General features: G+C 33.8%; 1 protein-coding gene across 6 annotated transcripts in view; it reads left to right on the top strand.

Moving 5' to 3' along the window:
- Positions 1–16094, top strand: part of LOC132740347 (short transient receptor potential channel 7-like) — an 80658-nt gene extending 64564 nt beyond the window's left edge. Inside the window, exons 12-20 of one of the 6 annotated variants that reach the window (XM_060728227.1) lie at positions 67–158; positions 1893–1973; positions 2818–2981; positions 4068–4274; positions 4848–4886; positions 7217–7267; positions 11929–12058; positions 12687–12863; positions 14341–16094. In XM_060728227.1, the coding sequence (XP_060584210.1) occupies positions 67–158; positions 1893–1973; positions 2818–2981; positions 4068–4274; positions 4848–4886; positions 7217–7267; positions 11929–12058; positions 12687–12863; positions 14341–14771 (1372 nt within the window). In that variant the 3' untranslated portion in view covers positions 14772–16094. Of the gene's footprint in view, positions 1–66; positions 159–884; positions 933–1892; positions 1974–2817; positions 2982–4067; positions 4275–4847; positions 4887–7216; positions 7268–11928; positions 12059–12686; positions 12864–14340 lie in introns of all 6 variants that reach the window. The other 5 variants (XM_060728228.1, XM_060728231.1, XM_060728229.1 and 2 more) reach the window with 5 other exon arrangements.

The following is a 16094-nucleotide window of genomic DNA, read 5'->3' as shown; positions in this document are numbered from 1 at the left end:
TTCTGTAGCATTTTGTTCAGACTGCCTCACAACTATTTATTATACTATGAGATTGTGTTATTTCAGACTAAAGCAGACCTTTTACAGTTTATTTTGGTCAATATTTGGACAAGTAAGCATTACAGATATTAACGTTAAACATCCGGGTCCTGGAGGAGGTGAGTGTACAAATTTATGTCATTATTTGTCATGTCACTTTTAGTTTATGTTTCCATTCTTGCAATCAAAGTTTAGTCTTACCCTATATTTATAATAAAAAAATATACGTTTAAAATTGCTTTGATCTAAACATATTTTATTCAGTAATTCAAACATAAGTGATCAACATTATAATAATGTTGTACAGAATGTAGCTGAATGTATCATAAAACAATAAACAGTTCCTGAAATAATGTACTACTACAATGTCAAATATGCATAAATATGTTTAATATTGAAATAAACCATTTTCATATAAGCCATTTTTTACAATATGTTTTAATTTTTGATGTAAAGTTTCATTTTAAAGTGACATTGTACTCAATCTTTTGTTGTCGAGTTGAGCTGAATAGGTTACATATTTAAAAAGATTGACTATTATAATGGTCATTGACCAGTTATATATAATAGAATATATTTAGGATAACCTATAACAACTGCCTTAAATGAAAATGACTGCCCCACTCTTTTTTATATTTTGAACGTTAACATTTCGAAGGATATCTAAAGAATTTTCTGTTAGTCACAAGAGTTATTGATGATACACATGAACTAGACTATAAAACAATGAAAACAAACATAGCAAAATCTAAAGTTATTTTTACTTTGACCTGTACATCAACCATTTACACTTAGATGGGCATAATGTCACTTTAAATTTTATATGTATTTTTCTTCAATGTTAGAGTATGTCTTCAACAAGGGTCAGGGCTCCACTAATTTAAATAGAATAAGTAAGTTAAAACGGCGTTGTATTGGTAACATGGTAACAGCTAACAAAATAAAACAGTATTCAATCAAACAACCAAAAACCTCATAAACTAATTTCTAATATTTTGAATATTCTCATTTGTTTCATATAACCATATAACTGCACATAGCATGTTCTTTATTTCATATAACTTCTGATGAAAGATTAAATTGTTGAAGTTACCGATGGTCTTGCGAATAGAATATTGTCATTTGCACCCTCTTTCTCTTCACCTGATCCTTTTTCTATTTTAAGTTGAAGTTTTTGTTTCACTTTTTTATAAAAGAAACCCAAATGATTCTGCAGCTCTGTTACTTTCCCCGATTTATTTCTAACAGAAAAATACCCTGACAAATACCTGCCGCAACTATAAACACCACATATTCATTCATTTTTCCATTTAATCATTTTTTGTCAAATCGACTTAATTGTCAGGTTATTCTCAAAGTTTTTAAACTAGTTTTCTGTAAACATATAAGAAAGACATAGTACAAAAAATGATCTTTGTCATACACCACTTTTTGAACTTTCAAACACGATGTTCGTCCTATGTTCATGTAGGTGGTAGTTGAGTTGATTCAAATTCTTGAATTTTAACGACAAACTTTACCGTAAAATTACCCTTAAGTTTCCTGACTCATTTTGTTATCATTATCAAGAGCAATCACTTTGACTGAATAACATCTTTAAGAAGTCAATATGTGTGAGAAGAAAAATCTAAACCTTGTTACACACCAGCAGCTTTACTTCGTTATCATGTTTAGATCGTAATAAAGGTTTACCACTTTAAGTAAACCTCAACAAATTCAAAAAATTTGGAATAAAAAATGTAACCAAAATTTTGAATAAAAAAGTGTAACTGTGTAAATAAGCTTTTTCAACTGTGATGTAACAATGCATGCACTCTCAACATTCTCGCACTTGTTTCCTCATGCACGCTCAGTTCGTCAGTGTATGCTCATGGATAGTGAACGTAACAAAATCCTTTGTACAGATGGGCCGATCAAAAACGGTTCCAGGGCAGGTATAAATGCATGGTCTTAGGACAATGTAGTTCATGCTTTGGTTGTGTTATGTTTCCTATTTCTCATTGCAACGTAACATCACTAACCTGATTGTAAATGTCTTTGTAATAAATTCTTTATGTCTCTTGCTCTGCAATATATAACTTTTTTACATATTCCAGATGCACTCATGGAATAATAAGAAAAACGTATAAAATCAATTTAATTTGTATTAGCAATGATAGTGCATATAGAACTTATTTTGAATATTTAACAATTTGCATTTTGTTATTAATTTGTTAGCTTATGATGCTTAATAGTATTATAATGGTCATTACCAACATCTACTACACTATAATAAGGAATAGTTCAAGCAAGAGTCTTTAGAACTAATCTGGAATGATCATTTTTATAAAAGTTTTACTAACCTTTAAATGCCAAACGTCGTCATAAAAACATATCGGTATTTTTTTTAGGATTTCTGTATTAATATTACCAAGACATAATTTATTCTGACGTTTTGATTTGTCTGAACTGAATTATTTCAAATTATTACTTCCAAAACTTTAAAACTTTTAATACAGTACAAAGAAGTCTCTCTTTGGTCACGTGTTGTCAATATATTGACAAAAAACGGTAGCATTTTGTTTTGCTTTTAATGTTGTACCATTGGCTGCATTAAGCAATTTGATTTTTTTTAATCAATCTTAAATTTATAAAACATTGAGCATGTCTTCTTTTTCATTTACTAAATTTGGAAAATGTTTAAGTCTGTAAAATTATTTAACTAGCTACAAAAATACGTACACATACAGCAATATATTTCTTTTGAGGATAAAAATGAAATAAAGTGACTGGTTTTAGTATTCAGCGCTGGACAGGGCCCAGGATCCGCCATGACAGAGAGCAGTACTGACATTGTGGAAGGGGTTGGTCTTTTTCTCTTTGGAATTTACCATGTGGTGATAATTATCGTTCTTATCAACATGCTGATTGCCATGATGAGTCATTCCTTCGAAGCTATACAAGTAAGACATACATGTATTCTTCCTCCATTTTACTTTCATTACCCCTCAGTTATTAAATATTGTTTATATGCTCTTCATCTTGTTTATAAGGTATAAGTTGATGAAGGCGATAATTCCTAATTGAGATAGGCATAACCCATGGCGATAGAAGATGGATCTGTATATCTCAACAGCCAAGAGTCTATATGTCATCCTTATCCTAACTGAAACATTAACAAATTCATAATTCTGCGCAACATTATTATTGTTTTGACTGACTTTTCAAATTATTGTAGAAATGAATTTTAACAATTTATCTTTTATCTTCTAGAACACAATATTATTCTTATGCGTTGTAAATCTATTCAGTTGACTTAGCTTTAAACATACATTCTTCTTTGTCATGAGTTGAATTTCTTTGGTATTTATAATGCCATAGGTATATGGATGTATATTAAGAATCAGAAATTGAACTATCCTTATATGTCAATGTTTCATTAACTTTAACATGAATTTATTGTAAGTAGATCTAGGAAATTTTCAAAGATAAAAAGATTTTCAAATACAATAAATGCGCATTATTATCAAAGACATATAGAAATGTAAGTTTGCATAAGGATACGTTATACTGCACATGTTCTGAAGCACCGTTTTATCATAAATGCACCATGTGCAAACAACTATGACATTAATTTTAGCAACCCCAGATGTGCGTTTATAGTTCCAATTATCGTTTCATTAAATTTGATGTTTTGAAAAAAAAGTGCAAATGACAGTATAACATTGCATGTTATATCTATATATGAGCCGCGCCTTGACAAAACCGACATAATGAGTTTGCGACTAGCATGGGTCCAGACCAGCCTGCGCATCCGCGCAGTCTGATCAGGAGCCATGCTGTTCGCCATCGGTTTCTCTACTTGTTATAGAGTTTGTAAGCGAACAGCATGGATCCTGATCAGACTGCGCGGATGCGCAGGCTGGTCTGGATCCATGCTGGTCGCAAACTCATTATCTTGGTTTTGTCATGACGCGGCTCATATAATAAAGCAGTTATTTTATTCATAAATCTTACATATGAACATTTTAGAACGATATGCTTTACAGGGTGACTGTGATGTAGAGTGGAAGTTTGCTAGAACAAAGTTATGGATGAATTATATGGATGACGGCAGTACTTTACCTGTTCCGTTCAACATGATTCCTTCTCCGAAATCATTCTGTTATTTGTGGAAGTGTGCAAGAGATTTGTGCATAGGAAACAAAAACGGAAAAAGAGAGTACGAACGAAAAATAAGAAAAACATTTATCAAGGTAAGTTTTGATTATGATGCATGAATGTTTATGTACTAGTAGGCCATGTTGTTGAAGTCTAGTCATTGTGTATTGTTGATGTCATATTTGTTATGTTGAGCATATGAACATTGTTGATTTGAATTCAATGAAAACAATAAGAAAAATGTCTGTTCTGGTAACAAACGAAAGAATTGGCATCTCGAGAAAGGAAGATGATATTCTATCGACCAGGGACTGATTATTGATTTATCTGCTATGTTTTTTATTTCATTAAAGTATTTGAGCCGTGTCATGACAAAACCAACATAGTGGGTTTGCGACCAGCATGGATCCAGACCAGCCTGCGCATCCGCGCAGTCTGATCAGGATCCATGCTGTTCGCTATCAGTTTCTCTACTTGTAATAGAGTTGGTAAGCGAACAGCATGGATCCTGATCAGACTGCGCGGATGCGCAGGCTGGTCTGGGTCCATGCTGGTCGCAAACGCATCATGTTGGTTTTGTCATGACACGGCTCATTTATTGATTGAAAGAGGATTGATTTATATCCTTTGATACAATGGAATGGTACTTAGATTATTTCCCTTTTCAGAGCACTTGGAACAATAATGTCAGGATGAATGTTTTAATGGTAGGTACCTAGTTTTTTCCGCTTAGGTTGGAATGATGCCATTAACAAAATACGTTTGTTCAATATGTGCAATTTTGACTTCAGCATTTAAGAAAATGTTTGGCTAATTCCGACAAGAGTTATTGATGTCCGTTATGTATCATTGAGGAAATCAAATGGAATTTTGTTGGTGCCTACGGATAAAAGCGACTAAATTAGGATGGTTTTGCACTCACTGTACCAGAAAGGTGTTTCATGGGCGCTACAGGGCAGTAATCGTGGCGCCGTGGAAACATCCTTCTCGTGCAGTGCAGATATCAACTGCTGTTTCTTACCACAGAATGGGCCATTACTGTGAAGATATCTAACTACAGAATGAACTATTGCAGTGCAGATATCAACTGCTCCTGACTTTTACAACAGAATGGGCAATAACAGTGCAGATATCTAACCACAGAATGAACAATTGCAGTGAAGATATCAACCGCTCCTGGTTCTAACCAAAAAATAGATCATTGCCGTGCAAATATCAATTGCTCATGTTTCACAAAATTGGCCATTGTACTGCATATATCAACTGTTCCTGTTTCTTACCTCAGAATGTATCATGGAAGTGAAAATAATAACAACCCTGCTGAATAGACCTCTTCGGTGGAGACAACAAATACTCTTATTTCTTACCTCAGAAGGAACGACTACAGTTTAGAGATCAACTGCTCTTGTTTCTTACTATAGAATGAGCCATTACAGTTAAGATATCAACTTTCTAGTTTCTCAACAGAGAATGTAACATTGCAGTGAAGATTTCAAGTATTTCTGTATCATTGATCGGATTCAACCAAGTTTCTTTCGACATATTCCAAGCTTCCTATGTTACTGATCTTTTAGTATCCAGCGTGTGAAGGATCGCAGATGTTTGCTTGAAGTGTGCATATCCTCACGTAGATTGCTGAGAAATAGACAATGGATGTCTGACTAAAGAATTAAATATTCAATACAAGAGGTTTCAGAACAAACAAGGAACGGATTGCCCATGTTCTAAACTAGTATATGTAAACATCGTCATCAACAAAAGACGTTTTTAATACCATCCAAACAAAACATTTATAAAACTGAAGTTCCTGTGTTTATACATGGACATTCATTATATTCGTTTTTTATCCTTACAACCATCTGTATTTCAGTTTAATATTCTCCATGTTCAATGAATTTATACTATTAGTCTGTGTTACCAAATACTGTAAAAGAGGGTGAAAATGATTGTTTAAAATATATTTGAATGTGGCATTTTCTTTATAAATAAATTTTCGTTTTTCGTTTAAATGACATTAGAAACTAGATCGTTTTGTATTTTTTATTTGAAATGTGAAAGAGCATTTGCCAAAAGGAGTGAAAGCGTTTTTCCTACTGAGCATTATTTGTTGTGTAATGCAGTTTTGTTTTCAGAGAGATTTGCTGGCATTGCTACATTCAGAAATATAGTAATATGGCTGTATCATCTATATTTTTTAAACATCTCATCTTTTCAGGTTATCAACTTTAGAAAACACAGACAATACATTCATTTTCTTTCTGTTATTTGAAATTACTATACATTGCTACCTAGTCTTGACAAATACTTTAAATATTTGTAGTATCGAAAACTGTTCCCGACCTTGATATTGTTTATAGGTGTTGATGAGTGACTTTAAACGAATTATTTTACCAATACCAGGTTCCTGTTATGGCAAATAAGGAATATTTTTAAATAAATAACGTTTTTTTCTTCAAACTGGTCTGACTTTATTCTTTACTTTATAATCTCATATATGATAAAAGTTCCTACGCTTCTTACGTTGCTTTTCTTTCTGTGTGAATATAATGAACGTTGAAATTGTGCTATGTGAAGTTATTACTTTGTTATGTGAATGTTTGAATGTCTTACATACTAACAAACAGTCACTAACTTATATATGTATAGTACATGTTTATTCTTATTGTTCAATTTAACGTTTATTAACAGATGTCAGGTAAATCTTGAAACGACCAATTTACTTATGGTAGGTTGGTAGTTTTTTTAAAGTAATGACCACTATCACAAAATAAATATTTTAAACTTGATCTTGGTCACCTTATTGAAAGTATTGGTGTCTGTCCAAACTTTAGTAGGTTGCACTGTAATTAAATCAAATATATTTTGACAAACAACTTCATCTTGGAGCATAAATGTAGGTATCAATGTTTCATTGATTACTGCGTCATTGGAGACCAAGAATTAATAATTATAAAAATTGTGTTGCTGTTGTTTGTTGCAGATGTACGTTTGTTTGTTGTTAATTTAAATTTTTAGTTGCAACTATTTCGTTTTACAGACAGATCATGAAATGGAATCAAATTTCAAGTCGAGTAGTGCAAGTCTTCAGGTACATAGCACGTAGCGCAAACCATATAACCAGCCGTGTACACGTGTCTTTTAATTGATAATTTAATTGATTAATTCATCGAAATGGTTATGTATATATTGTTTCTAATAAAATCTGTTACTTTTACTTAATAAAAAATATACACGTTGCTTATTAAACCATGTGTAAACAGTTTTGTGTCACTAAAATTTTTATTGTCATTTATACGTGTGAACTGCAGAACTAGGCAATAAGTGGTAATAGCAGCATTTGTATAAACACTAAATGCAAGTATTGTACATTGATGAGATCCATCAATGGTTTATATTGATGTTATTTTGTCTATGGGTTATTGTATAAAAGGAATGATGTCTAAATGTCTAAATCAGTTCATGCGAATTCATTGATACTATTTGAGATATTGAATAAAATAAAAACGCTGTCTGTTAAATGTCCACCATTAAATGACCTGATACTTCGTGAATCACACGCTTAGTATTAAAATACAACCATTATGATAGTCATTTTAAAGTTGTTTTGCGCATTAAAATGTATATTTATGACAACTTCAGTCAGTAATTATTTTTGTAATGTTTACTTATTCGTTATACTGTTAAAGTATAGTTTAATCTTAACAAGCTTTTAATTGTGCTTTTTAGATTTAATTATAATAGTCGTTGTATATCACGTGATTCTAATTATGTTATGACTACAATGCGTAAATATCTGCTATATGTTAGTTATATTTGATATGTTAGAGAAGAATGTGCATCGTGATGATTGTTTTATTACTAAACGTGATTGTTGTTTGCATTCTCTTTAATCTAACTCTTTATTTTCTTATTACACTATAGTGTTGTTGAATTCAAACGAAATGTCAGTATAATTTTGCGATTGTATATGTAAAAGACGTAAAAAAGCCTCTATCATGTCCAGCAATGCATTACAGATTCTGATATATAATGACATTGTTATTTACAACTATGTATATCAATCTTTTTACAGACTTATTGACATAAAGTCATATTCTTTTGAATTCAATATGTACGAACTTATCACCTTTCCTTTTATGAATATGCACATTTTAATTGAAAATTACAATCAAATTTGGAAAAAGGAAACATATGTTGTAAGCGGATAATATTAAGTATACGCACAAAATGCGTGTTCATCATTATGCACAGTTTTGTAAAGCGTTTTCATTGAAGCTATTGCATTGCTCTATTTGCGCGCAGTAATCCTATAGTCGCTGCCGTGATCCCAGTGTTTCGTAGACTTGCCGTGCCATGGATGAATTCCTTGTCGAGAGTCGTACCTTTCAGGGCTGCTGTTTTTATTATTGCAAAAGACGTCATTTATCGGGACCTACTTTCATATAAGTAAATTTTATTCTAATCATATTGGGCGGAAAAAAAATGTATGATCTTTATGAAGTCTGAAAAAAGTACTTTTGATTGTGGCCACTGATAAAGCAAAGACTTTCTTCACAACTACATGCCTAAATGATAAGGTACAGAAGCAATTTTCTGCAAGGTATGTTTACACCATCTTGCTATGATATGGAATTTACGGATTTAAACGATATGTCCACTGGTAGACATACCCTAGCTAAAGGGTATGTTTATATTTATACAACTGACCAAAAACTTCTTGGTTATATCTTACCATTTTAGCAATATTTCCACAGACAGTTTCATTAATGGCTACAACAAACAACTTCTATTTTTTTCTCTCGATAGTTAAAAGCAAAAAAGCAGTTCTAAAAGGCCCGTCTCTCGATACGAAATTCAAATAATTGTTTGTGTCTACATAAAAGTTAGCTTTCTTGCTATTCACGCCCGTTTAACTCACAACGAGTGAAAAATGTCCATCGGTAAAAATCGGCAACTTCCGTTCCTCGTTGTGAGCACCCATCTTTGTTGTGTGACACGATAAACAAGGTGAGTTTTTCATATTTTTTGAAGATTACAGACATTTATGTAAAAATATCGGAATGCAGTTAGCTAGCGATGTGTTTTCCGAGTATGCACATGTAAAGATATTTGCCTGTTGGTGGACAATTTGATGGAAATACCGTGCGACGCAGTCACTCCGGGTAGCTTGAAAACTGGAGACAACTTCTCTTTGGACCTAACTTAACATTGAAAACGTCGATTCTGGTGACGTTTTGTGCATTCTAACCTAAAGCAGATGCCCACAAGTCTTCAGCGTAAATTATTATCTGAAAGTCTTCATAGAAACGAAGATCTATCCTTTTTTGCTTTAATCCTCGTTGTGAGCACCATAACCTCGTTGTGAGCAAGACAAGCGCAGTACGTGTATGGTTTTAATATGTAATTCAGATGGTGAAAATATAATTTTCAATCTACCACAGCAATTAAAACGTTTTTGCACAGAAGCATTTCTTTGCAAGACGTTGTGCATACCCCAAAGGGAGGCATATTAGTTTTGAAACTGTCCGTCTGTCAGTCCGTCAATCTGTCCGAAAACTTTAACATTGGCCATAACTTCCTTATTAGTAAACGGATTTGATTCATATTTGAACACAACATCCCTTAGCACCTTCCTACGGACCTGTATATTTTTACCTTGACCCTGAATGGCCTTACCTTGAAGGTCAAATTGTCCAAAAACATTTAAGATTGGCCATAATGTCCTGGCATAATGTTTAGGCACAACACATCTTTGGACAAGGCATTTCAACTATCCTATTTCTTTTGACCTTGACCCCTGAATGACCTTCACCTTGAAGGTCAAATTGTCCAAAAAACTTAAAAATTGGTCATAACTTCCTTATTAGTATACGGACTCTACTCATATTTTGAAACAACACCCCTTTAGGCAAGACCTTCAAACTGATCTGTATTTTTTTACCTTGTACCGTGAATGATCTTCTAGAACATCCAAAAACTTGAACATTGGTCATAACTTCTTTATAAGTAAGTGGAATTAATTCATATTTGGACACAATGCCCCTTTGGACAAGACCTTCCAACTGACCTATATTTATTTCACCTTGACCTTGAATTACCTTCACATTGAAGATCTAATTGTCCAAAAAAAAATAATCTATCTGGTCCATAAATCAAAGGACAAAGCACGACTTCAGGGGCATTGTCAACTTACCGTGATAGTTCTTGTTTTACATAACTTGGTCAGTCTTCAACTCAGGATAAACACATGTATGTGTGTATCACACAGATTGTGAAATTGTTGAAATATTCATAAACACCCCGTGATGTTCACTCGTGCCACACTAGAGTATACGAAATAAAATACCTGATTTACCTCCACTGATTAGTTCTTCTGTTAATCTAATGACTTGTGAATATGAAGAATAATTTAAAAAAAAAAGAAAAAGAAGAACTGTTGCAAAGAAAAACTATTGTACAAAAACGTTTTGATTGCTTTTGGTAGATTGAAAATTGTATTCTTGCCATTTGAATTACATATTAAAACCAGACAAGCACTGCGCTTGTCTTGCTCACAACGAGGTTATGGTGCTCACAACGAGGATTAAAGCAAAAAAGAGTATATCTTCGTTTCTACGAAGACTTTTAGATAATAATTTACGCTGAAGACTTGTGTGCATCTGTTTTAGGTTAGAATGCACAAAACGTCACCAGAATCGACGTTTTCAATGTTAAAGATCCTGTAACACATTTTTTTCATGGTTTTATTTCATAAATATGATGCTCAAATTAAGATTTGTCAATATTATAAGTTCCAATAAGCATTATTTATAAAGATATTACCGATTTTAATATTTCATGTAAATAAAGGGAGATAATTAGAAATTTATTTTCTATAAATTCTAAGTCAAATTTTCCAATAAGAAATGAATGCATATAATTTATTGATTAAATATAATATGCTTAAATATTTGCAGTACACATTTTACATATTCTTCGATGTTTGAAAATTGTTTTACTTGCATAATTATATACATATATATTTTTTTGCAAGTGTGGTATACAGACAGTAACAATATCAATCACAAAACATACAGGATCTTTAAGTTAGGTCCAAAGAGAAGTTGTCTCCAGTTTTTCAGCTACCCCGAGTGACTGCGTCGCACGGTATTTCCATCAAATTGTCCACCAACAGGCAATATCTTTACATGTGCATACTCGGAAAACACATCGCTAGCTAACTGCATTCCGATATTTTTACATAAATGGCTGTAATCTTCAAAAATTATGAAAAACTCACCTTGTTTATCGTGTCACTCGTCATAGATGGGTGCTCACAACGAGGAACGGAAGTTGCTCACAACATTTTTACCGATGGACATTTTTCACTCGTTGTGAGTTAAACGGGCGTGCTATAGGTTAAAAAATAAATTTAAAAACCTATTTATGAAAAACAAAATTTATTATGTCTTTAACCATAATCAGTTATATGCAGGTGTCTAAAAGTAAGGGAAGAAATACGTGAAGAAACGGTTTCATACCGTGACAAATTTGTTTCCGCCGCCATATTGGATGTCTACACCGAGGCACAGAAAGTCTACGCCGCAGAACGATCTGGACGGCGACTGTATTTAATGTATAATTTCAATTCAGCTCAACACAATGACAAATTTTTTAGAAAATACGTACAGGTTTACAAGAATTTTAAAATTTTGTGCAAAATATCAAACGATAATCTATATATCTGGTTTGCATATTTTCTTCTTCCAGAGGCGGCGAGAAACAGTTTGTAAAACACTTGAATTGAAACCGGATGACACCTCTTATTCGGACATTATGCAGCGTCTTGTGAAGAGATACCTGTTTAAATTAGAAAGAGCAAAGGATGAAACAGAGCGATGTGAGGAAGTTATTGTTTTACATGTTTCTCTTTTATTTGAAAATCATAATTATAACTAATAAGTTTTAGATATTTTAAACTGATATTTTTGTAAGTATAATGAGGTGTGTAGTAAAAGTGTAACGTAAGTACTGAGCAAAATCTTCCACCAATAAAAGCTTCAGATTCATTAGCGATGAAAAACAGTTTAAGATAACCAAAAGTATATGAGCCGCGTCACAACAAAACCAACATAGTGCTTTTGCGACTAGCATGGATCCAGACCAGCCTGCGCATCCGCGCAGCCTGATCAGGATCCATGCTGTTAGTTTACAAACCCTATTACAAGTAGAGAAACTGATTGCGAACAACATGGATCCTGATCAGACTGCGCGGATGCGCAGGCTGGTCTGGATCCATGCTGGTCGCAAACGCATTATGTTGGTTTTGTCGTGACACGGCTCATATATGCCGCATAACCTGAAGCAAGAACAGATGAAAGTATCACTTTCAATCTGGTCTCTGCAAGTCACTAATACCAACATGGACCCACACTATTTGTGCTTTCTTTAAGATTGATACATCAACACGTTAATTGGAAGATTGTTACATAACCACATGCATACATCTTTAAATAATTACATTGTAGTAAAAGACAGCGCCGCAAATCTTCAAAATATACGCACAGAGGAAATTGAACTAATTGATGAGGACGATGTTCCACCGCCGGTCCCTGATACACCACGCCGGATACAATTTGACCGGACATACGACGCACAACAAACCATACCGGAAGATCAAGAGACTGGTCAAAACAATTTCAGAAGTAAGCTTAAATTAAAACTACGAATCATATACCATTTGAGCCGCGTCACGACAAAAACAACACAATGGGTTTGCGACCAGCATGGATCCAGATCAGCCTGCGCATTCTGATCAGGACCCATGTTGTTCGCTATCAGTTTCTTTACTTGTTTTAGGGTCTGTAAGCGAACAGCATGGATCCTGATCAGACTGCGCGGATGCGCAGGCTGGTCTGGATCCATGCTGGTCGCAAACGCACTATGTTGGTTTTGTCGTGACACGGCTCATTTATATTATATCTTATATTGAAAGGCTTGTTTATTGTTTTTAAAATGACAAATTTAGATATATTATTCGACAACGAGTGTATTAAGACATTATTAAGACATCATTAAGACATCGCTACATGACTTGAACTAGATACAAACTCAAACTGAACAATTATTCTCAAGTATCTGAACAAGAAATAATTGTGTTTTATAATTCCGGACATATGATTGCCAATTGGTGTCTTCTTCAATCTGCCCGTCTGTCCGGACATTTATGGGCTTTGATTTGTATGTGTTTCTTTTTTTTATTTCTCCCCCCCCCGCCCGTCTGTTCTTTTGGGCCAACGTCGATAATATTTATAGATAAAAGTGATGTTAGGGTCATTTCGTCAAGGCCAATGTCACACGTGCTATAAAACTATAAAAAATTGTACAACCTTTATTTATTTAGTGATGTTTGTATGCTTTGGTAGGTAGATACTTTGTATTGTAATCTAATGTTGAGTGGAATAAGTGGTCACTTAGGTCAAGGTCATGGTCTCCCGTGCATAGTTTTTAAACATATTTGCTTGAGCAGCCATTACTATTGACTATTGTCTTGCATATTTGGTAGACAAAATTCTTAGATAGGCCTCTAACCTATGATGGAGATAGGGATCACGAAAATTAAGGTCAACAGTATGTCATATTTGGTAGGTTGATACCTTATGTGGTAGAAGGTCTTTTTTCGTTGGGTGTAGTTAAGTCATTTGAGTTAAGGTCAAGGTCACCTGTGGTAATAGTATGTTTTTACTTTTTTTCTTACACAGTCTTTAATGATTGACTGATGACGTTCATATTTGGTAGGTAAATATTTTAGGTGGTCGGGTACTGTTCATATAGACTTTATTTAAGTGATCGATGGACAATAAAAATTTGATATATGAGCCGCGCCATGACAAAACCAACATAATGTGTTTGCGACCAGCATGGATCCAGACCAGCCTTCGCATCCGCGCAGTCTGATCAGGATCCATGCTGTTCGCTTACAAACCCTATAACAAGTAGAGAAACTGATAGCGAACAGCATGGATCCTGATCAGACTGCGCGGATGCGAAGGCTGGTCTGGATACATGCTGGTCGCAAACACATTATGTTGGTTTTGTCATGGTGCGGCTCATATATTGAAAAATGTTCATCTTTTGAAAGCATGATTCGCCTTTACCGACATATCTTGTGTTTTTATACAGACAACAGAGGATCGTCAATGCGGAAACGAAAAGGTGGAGGTCGTGGACAAGGAAGAAAAATTTCTCACGGCGCTACACAGATTGCAACAACTTTAGCAATACCGCAGCTTGATGCTATTCAAAGACAACAAAAGCTGTTAGATGTACGATTACAACATTTGCAAGCCAGTAGTAAAGAGAACAATAGAATTATTGACGATGTTGAGTTTTTACGACGCGTAATGACTGAAAATCAGAAAGCCATGTTTAACATAATCCATGCACTTAGTAATATGCAGACCGAGATTGTGTCTCTTGTCAAGTGTTTGTCGCCTGCGGAATCAACTCCCCCGCCCACCGCCAATGCTCACAGTGTCACGAACTCCGTTACCAAATCTAGTACAGCCAAAAAGCGAATGAGTACACAGGACGATGAGGAGAGTAGATTTTAACATCAGATGTTTTTTGCTTGTTTTGAGAGATTTAGGTTTACCAAACTTACAATGAGGTTAAACGTTTTGTTCTATTACTTAACTTTTATGCTTTATTTCTTATTATCTCATTACCAACTGAAAATAACTTTCCTCGTAAAATATCGACAAATCTTCGACAAATATTATTACTTGTGTATGCGTTTTTTATCATTTTAACATACAAAAATAAGATATATATAATGTAACGTTCTTCTTTTTTGTTGTTAGTTACTGATTTTGAAAAATGTTGCATAACACATACATGTAGCTGCGTTAAACCCAAGTCTGGATTATAGTGGAAATAAATATTTTTTCTTTCTTTTTTATGTTTGCGTATCGTAAAGAACTTAGTTATTCAGACATAAATGCTTCCACCTTGAAAGATTCCCTGTATTTTAATGCGTTGCTACGTTTGCTTTTCTATGATATAAACACTTTTTCTTACTTACGCCGCAGATTTAAAACTACAAAATCATTCAATACGATATTTATTTTTCATGAATATTTCCTTTAAAGTAAGTAAAAATCATGTTTCCTCAAATGGCAACGGTACGGGTTAGATCCAGGAAGCGAACCCAACGAAAATCGGAAGTATTCTCTGAAATTTGCATATAACACTGTCCTATGTTTCATATAAGGCATTTGTTAAGAACGGAAAAAATGCTTGATAAACTAATGAATACACGTGTTAACAATATACACTTCAATCAAATTAGAATCAAATTTTAATCTCTTTTTTCTTGCCTCATCTTTGTTAATTGGAACTTTTGAATATAACATGTTTCAGCTAAAACGAAGCGCAAAGTATTATGTCAGTATCACTTCTTTGAAATACCATCGTCGTGAAATAACACAGATTATTATGGAATTGGTATAAAGTCGTGAAAAGACTTTAAATGAATTGAGCCGCGTCACGACAAAACCAACATAATGGGTTTGCGACCAGCATGGATTCAGACCAGCCTGCGCGTCCGCGCAGTCTGATCAGGATCCACGCTGTTCGCTATCAGTTTCTTTACTTGTTATAGGACGCGCAGGCTGGTCTGGATCCATGCTGGTCGCAAACCCATTATGTTGGTTTTGTCGTGACACGGCTCAATTTTCATTATGTTTAATTTCATTGAACATTTTAGTAAAATTCAGTGGTATTATATTGTCTTATAACTGAGGTTATTTAATGTTTTGTTGCAAAGAACGTAAAACAACAAAGTCAACAATGCCTTTATTTAGTCTGTTAAGTTTATTTGTTAAAACAGGTTTTATTATAATTTATTGTACAATAAAATTTATTACTGCTTCAAA

This window comes from Ruditapes philippinarum, unplaced genomic scaffold (genome assembly GCF_026571515.1).
Source record: "Ruditapes philippinarum isolate M1 unplaced genomic scaffold, ASM2657151v2 ctg1539_1_1_1_1, whole genome shotgun sequence".
Classification (NCBI taxonomy): domain Eukaryota; kingdom Metazoa; phylum Mollusca; class Bivalvia; order Venerida; family Veneridae; genus Ruditapes; species Ruditapes philippinarum.
Note: the sequence above shows the minus strand (reverse complement) of the source record. Positions and strands in the feature narration are given on the sequence as shown.